This window comes from Staurois parvus, unplaced genomic scaffold, assembly GCF_062004578.1.
Source record: "Staurois parvus isolate SC_StPar_1 unplaced genomic scaffold, SC_StPar_1.0 ptg003173l, whole genome shotgun sequence".
NCBI lineage: Eukaryota > Metazoa > Chordata > Amphibia > Anura > Ranidae > Staurois > Staurois parvus.
Genome location: NW_028320969.1, coordinates 444 through 7,500, shown reverse-complemented (window position 1 = coordinate 7,500; position 7,057 = coordinate 444). Strand labels below are relative to the sequence as shown.

At 56.5% G+C, this 7,057-nt stretch overlaps 1 protein-coding gene across 1 annotated transcript in view; it reads left to right on the top strand.

Moving 5' to 3' along the window:
- LOC149428512 (WD repeat and HMG-box DNA-binding protein 1-like) overlaps positions 1-4,157 on the top strand; it is a gene marked incomplete at its 5' end in the record, with an annotated part of 58,664 nt that extends 54,507 nt beyond the window's left edge. The window contains 2 exon segments of the mRNA XM_089667318.1: positions 3,934-3,979; positions 3,982-4,157. Of these exon segments, the coding sequence (XP_089523444.1) occupies positions 3,934-3,979; positions 3,982-4,157 (222 nt within the window).
- Positions 4,158-7,057: the final 2,900 nt, after the last annotated feature.

The following is a 7,057-nucleotide window of genomic DNA, read 5'->3' as shown; positions in this document are numbered from 1 at the left end:
CCGGGCGCCAGTGAGTAGTTACCGGCCGGGACCCAGTGATTGACAGCCGCGATTGCGAATGGGGCACGGGTAGGGCAAGCGCCCCCTACCCGGAAATGCACAAATCATATATATACATGATTCTGTGCACCCCTGCTGGGCTTTTTAAAAATTTATTTTTACTAGTAATGGCGGCGATCAGCGACTTATAGCGGGACTGCGGCGGGCTTTCTGACACTGGGGGAGGGAACTGACTTGGTGTCACTGACATCCTCAGTGACACCAATACAGAGATCAGTGCTAATAAAAAGCCCTGACACTGTACTAATGGAACTGGGGAGGAACATGAGGGGCGATCACAGCCATCGAAAGCAGTGTGCAGGAGCCAACAGGGGGAGATCCTCGGCAATCACCGGGCGCCGGCGAGTAATCACCGGCCGGCACTCGTGCCGCCCTGTAGCAGTATTTCTGCTAAAGGGCGGTCGGGAAGCAGTTAAAGAGAAGGGTTTTCAGGGATCGTCTAAAGTTGGATAGATTAGGAGATAGTCAGACCGATTGGGGTAGGGAGTTCCATAGGATGGAGAAGAGCATGGGAGGTGGCACGGGAACTAGAGAGCAGAAGGTCATGGGAGATTGCTGGCCATTGGGTCCCTGCATACTGTAGCTGTGCAGATAGGAGCATATGCACACCTAAAGGGATGTTGGAGTTGCGTTCTTTCATATAACACTTTAGAAAGAAGACCTGAGGCAAGGTGCTGTAATGTTTACAGGAGCCTGACAGCCTTTCCCATCCAAGCTCAAAGCACGGACCAGCAGACAGACCCAGTTAATGGTGTCATTGGGTCTCAAAAGATCGTGTGTTGGATCAGGGAAGATGGGGAAAGCAATGTGTTCTATGCATACAGTACACTTTCTGCAGACTGCAGTCGCCTGGTGTAGTGCTTAGAACCAGATGGGGGAGATCTCCGCTTCTGAGGGGTTAGACTCAGGGCTTTAGCAGGCATAAAGGATGGTTGTGGAGTGGAGTGGTTGAGGAGTGGGATGGGGTGAGGTGGTTGAGGAGTGGGGTTGAGTGGGGTGGAGTGAGGTGGTTGAGGGGTGGGGTGGGGTGGAGTGGTTGAGTGGGGTGGAGTGGTTGAGGGGTGGGGTGGAGTGGTTGAGGGGTGGGGTGGAGTGGTTGAGGAGTGGGGTGGAGTAGTTGGGGAGTGGGGTGGAGTGGTTGGGGAGTGGGTGGAGTGGTTGAGGGGTGGAGTGAGGTGGGGTGGAGTGAGGTGGGGTTGTGGGGTGCAGTGGAGTGGAGTGAGGTGGGGTGGAGTGGAGTGAGGTGGGGTGGAGTGGTTGAGGAGTGGGGTGGAGTGGTTGAGGAGTGGGGTGGAGTGGTTGAGGAGTGGGGTGGAGTGGTTGAGGAGTGGAGTGGTGTGGTTGAGGAGTGGTTGAGGAGTGGTTTAGGAGTGGGGTGGAGTGGTTGAGGAGTGGAGTGGGGTGTAGTGGTTGAGGATTGGGGTGGAGTGGTTGTGGAGTGGTTGAGGATTGGAGTGGTTGAGGATTGGAGTGGTTGAGGGGTGGGGTGGAGTGAGGTGGTTGAGGAGTGAGGTGGTGAGGAGTGAGGTGGTTGAGGAGTGAGGTGGTTGAGGAGTGAGGTGGTTGAGGAGTGAGGTGGTTGAGGAGTGAGGTGGTTGAGGAGTGAGGTGGTTGAGGAGTGAGGTGGTTGAGGAGTGAGGTGGTTGAGGAGTGGAGTGGGGTGGGGTGGAGTGAGGTGGTTGAGGAGTGGGGTTGGGTGGGGTGGAGTGAGGTGGTTGAGGGGTGGGGTGGAGTGGTTGAGTGGGGTGGAGTGGTTGAGGGGTGGGGTGGAGTGGTTGAGGGGTGGGGTGGAGTGGTTGAGGAGTGGGAGTGGGGTGGAGTAGTTGGGGAGTGGGGTGGAGTAGTTGGGGAGTGGGGTGGAGTGGTTGGGGAGTGGGGTGGAGTGGTTGAGGGGTGGAGTGAGGTGGGGTGGAGTGAGGTGGGGTTGTGGGGTGCAGTGGAGTGGAGTGAGGTGGGGTGGAGTGGAGTGAGGTGGGGTGGAGTGGGTGAGGAGTGGGTGGAGTGGTTGAGGAGTGGGGTGGAGTGGTTGAGGAGTGGGGTGGAGTGGTTGAGGAGTGGAGTGGTGTGGTTGAGGAGTGGTTGAGGAGTGGTTTAGGAGTGGGGTGGAGTGGTTGAGGAGTGGAGTGGGTGTAGTGGTTGAGGATTTGGGGTGGAGTGGTTGTGGAGTGGTTGAGGATGGAGTGGTTGAGGATTGGAGTGGTTGAGGGGTGGGGTGAGTGAGGTGGTTGAGGAGTGAGGTGGTTGAGGAGTGAGGTGGTTGAGGAGTGAGGTGGTTGAGGAGTGAGGTGTTGAGGAGTGAGGTGGTTGAGGAGTGAGGTGGTTGAGGAGTGAGGTGGTTGAGGAGTGAGGTGGTTGAGGAGTGAGGTGGTTGAGGAGTGAGGTGGTTGAGGAGTGGAGTGGGGTGGGTGGAGTGAGGTGGTTGAGGAGTGGGGTTGGGTGGGGTGGAGTGAGGTGGTTGAGGGGTGGGGGGGAGTGGTTGAGTGGGGTGGAGTGGTTGAGGGGTGGGGTGGAGTAGTTGGGGAGTGGGGTGGAGTAGTTGGGAGTGGGGTGGAGTGGTTGGGGAGTGGGGTGGAGTGGTTGAGGGGTGGAGTGAGGTGGGGTGGAGTGAGGTGGGGTTGTGGGGTGCAGTGGAGTGGAGTGAGGTGGGGTGGAGTGGTTGAGGAGTGGGGTGGAGTGGTTGAGGAGTGGGGTGGAGTGGTTGAGGAGTGGGGTGGAGTGGTTGAGGAGAGGGGTGGAGTGGTTGAGGAGTGGGGTGGAGTGGTTGAGGAGTGGTTGAGGAGTGGTTGAGGAGTGGTTGAGGAGTGGTTGAGGAGTGGTTGAGGAGTGGTTGAGAAGTGGTTGAGGAGTGGGGTGGAGTGGTTGAGGAGTGGGGTGGAGTGGTTGAGGAGTGGGGTGGAGTGGTTGAGGAGTGGGGTGGAGTGGTTGAGGAGTGGAGTGGGGTGTAGTGGTTGAGGATTGGGGTGGAGTGGTTGTGGAGTGGTTGAGGATTGGAGTGGTTGAGGGGTGGGGTGGTTGAGGAGTGAGGTGGTTGAGGAGTGAGGTGGTTGAGGAGTGAGGTGGTTGAGGAGTGAGGTGGTTGAGGAGTGAGGTGGTTGAGGAGTGAGGTGGTTGAGGAGTGAGGTGGTTGAGGAGTGAGGTGGTTGAGGAGTGAGGTGGTTGAGGAGTGGAGTGGGGTGGGGTGGAGTGAGGTGGTTGAGGAGTGGGGTTGGGTGGGGTGGAGTGAGGTGGTTGAGGAGTGGGGTTGGGTGGGGTGGAGTGAGGTGGTTGAGGAGTGGGGTGAGGTGGTTGAGGAGTGGGGTGGGGGTGGAGTGGGTGTTGAGGAGTGGGTGGAGTGGGGGGGTGGAGTGGGGTGGGTGGGGGTGGAGTGAGGTGGTTGAGGAGTGGGTTGGGTGGGGTGGAGTGGTTGAGGGGTGGGATGGGATGGAGTGGAGTGGGGTGGGGTGGAAAAACCAATGGGTGGTTGATGGCCTGTTGGAGAACCTGTTGATTTGCCCTCAATCAGGGGTCTGCAAACTATGGCCATCCAGGTGTTGAGGAACTGCAAGTCCCATGAGGCATTGCAAGACTGACAGCCACAGGCAAGGCTCCCAGAGCCATGATGGGACTTGTAGTACTTCAACCGCTGGAGGGCCATAGTTTGGAGACCGCTGCCCTAAATGGTAAAGCTTTAATGTACCACCCCAGACATACTGGGTGGAGTTCTCCCCTTTTGTCCTATCTATTCCAGAAGATGAAGTGCCCCCAATCCCAGCCCCCCCCCCCCCCCCGGTGTGCATGCCCTTTGACCCCACAGATGGTCTCATCGTTGTCGCTCCGTTTTGGCGCCCATGTCGGGTTAATCCTCTCCTCTCTGTCTCTCTCCTTTTTCCGTAGCTCTCCTGCAAACTGGAGCGTGAATTCCGTGGCATGGAACTGGCGAGTTCATGGCTCACAACGTGATGAATCTGGCCATTAAGTACGCCTCGCGCTCCAAGAGACTAATCCTAGCCCAGCGGCTCAGCGAGATGGCCCTGGAGAAGGCGGCCGAGCTGGCGTCGGCGCAGGAGGACGAAGAAGAGGAGGAGGAAGATTTCCGCAGCGGGCTGAAGGCCGGGTAATGGCTCTGGCTGGTTTTCAGTTGCACCGCAGCAAATGCATGATTATCTGGGGCGCCTCCATGGAAAGAGGTTTGCAGGTTACGTGAAGCCAACGTTTCCTGATCTGTGCCGGCTGTCCCATGTCCTGGTATGAAGAAGTCTCCTCTTCTCTTTGTATGGCTTCCTTTGTGTGAAAACCCTGCCACTCCCTCTGCGTCCCTATCGAAAACTGACCACGCTAGGCTTGAGAGCACAGTGTTCAGTTCTCCAGCTGTGCTGGGAACCCAGCCTGCTCTCCTCCAATAATCAGACTTGTGCTGACACGCCCCCCCCCCCACCCACCTCCATGTGTTTACTGGGCAGATCATTGTACTGCTGTTTCTCCTCCCCCTCCTCTCCGAGCTCATTATGCAGCTGAAAACAGAGGGAATGCAATCACTTAAAAAAGGGGCGGGGGAGGTATATATGTATTTATAGCTATACACAAATGTTTCTGCTTTACATTTCTATTTTTAACTGAATGGGTCATTGTAACGGGAACCGACCCAGACTGCACTTGGGTATTTCCGCTTCCCCGCCCAAACACCGACCACGGACCCCACCGCTGACCATACAAGACTAGATGACACCAATCTGTCCAAACACCGACCACAGACCCCACCGCTGACCATACAAGACTAGACGACACCAATCTGTCTGAACACCGACCACGGACACCACAGAGACCATACAAGACTAGACGACACCAATCTGTCCGAACACCGACCACGGACCCCACCGCTGACCATACAGGACTAGATGACACCAATCTGTCCGAACACCGACCACAGACACACCGCTGACCATACAAGACTAGATGACACCAATCTGTCCGAACACCGACCACTGACACCACCGCTGACCATACAGGACTAGACGACACCAATCTGTCTGAACACCGACCACGGACCCCACCGCTGACCATACAAGACTAGACGACACCAATCTGTCTGAACACCGACCACGGACCCCACCGCTGACCATACAAGACTAGACGACACCAATCTGTCCGAACACCGACCACTGACACCACCGCTGACCATACAGGGCTAGACAACACCAATCTGTCCGAACACCGACCACGGACACCACCGCTGACCATACAAGACTAGACGACACCAATCTGTCCGAACACCGACCACGGACACCACAGAGACCATACAAGACCAGACGACACCAATCTGTCCGAACACCGACCACTGACACCACCGCTGACCATACAAGACTAGACAACACCAATCTGTCCGAACACCAACCACGGACCCCACCGCTGACCATACAAGACTAGACGACACCAATCTGTCCGAACACCAACCACGGACCCAACCGCTGACCATACAAGACCAGACTACACCAATCTGTCCGAACACCGACCACTGACACCACCGCTGACCATACAAGACCAGACTACACCAATCTGTCCGAACACCGACCACTGACACCACAGAGACCATACAAGACTAGACTACACCAATCTGTCCGAACACCGATCACTGACCCCACCGCTGACCATACAAGACTAGATGACACCAATCTGTCCGAACACCGACCACTGACACCACCGCTGACCATACAAGACTAGACGACACCAATCTGTCCGAACACCGACCACTGACACCACCGCTGACCATACAAGACCAGACTACACCAATCTGTCCGAACACCGACCACTGACACCACCGCTGACCATACAAGACTAGACGACACCAATCTGTCCGAACACCGACCACAGACACCACCGCTGACCATACAAGACTAGACGACACCAATCTGTCCGAACACCGACCACTGACACCACTACTGACCATACAAGACCAGACTACACCAATCTGTCCGAACACCGACCACTGACACCACCGCTGACCATACAAGACTAGACGACACCAATCTGTCTGAACACCGACCACTGACACCACAGAGACCATACAAGACCAGACGACGCCAATCTGTCCGAACACCGACCACGGACCCCACCGCTGACCATACAGGACTAGACTACACCAATCTGTCCGAGCACCGACCACGGACCCACCGCTGACTAGACAACACCCCCCCTGCTTAAATCACAGCCCCCCCTTCACATCACAGTCCCCTTTGCAATCACAACTCCCCCACATTACAGCTCCTCATATCACAGCTCTCCTCATCACAGCCCCCCAGTATTACAGCTCCCCCTCTCACATCACAGCTCCCCCAGTATGTGACTACAGCTGTCAATCACCGGGTCCCGGCCAGAGATTCCCCGTCAGGGATCACCGAGGAGCTGTGACAGTGGAGAGGTCTGTATGTTCTAGACATCAATCTGTCCTTCCCAGCCCCAGGTCCAATCGCTAACAAACTCATGTAGACTCCACCCCCGCAACATCTCCAAGATAAGGCCGTTCCTAACCCCGGGAACCACTAAGCAACTTATTCACTCCCTTGTTATATCTTGCCTTGACTATTGTAACTCCCTCCTCATTGGCCTACCTAATCGCAGGCTATCCCCTCTTCAGTCTATCCTGAATGCTGCTGCCAGACTCATCCACCTTACTAACCGTTCTGTATCTGCCACCCCTCTCTGCCAATCCCGCCACTGGCCTCCACTCAGTGTCCTCCACCCCTCTCTGCCAATCCCTCCACTGCTCTCCATTCAGTGTCCTCCACCCCTCTCTGCCAATCCCTCCACTGGCCTCCACTCAGTGTCCTCCACTCCTCTCTGCCAATCCCGCCACTGGCCTCCATTCAGTGTCCTCCACCCCTCTCTGCCAATCCCTCCACTGGCCTCCATTCAGTGTCCTTCACCCCTCTCTGCCAATCCCTCCACTGGCCTCCACTCAGTGTCCTCCACCCCTCTCTGCCAATCCCTCCACTGGCCTCCATTCAGTGTCCTTCACCCCTCT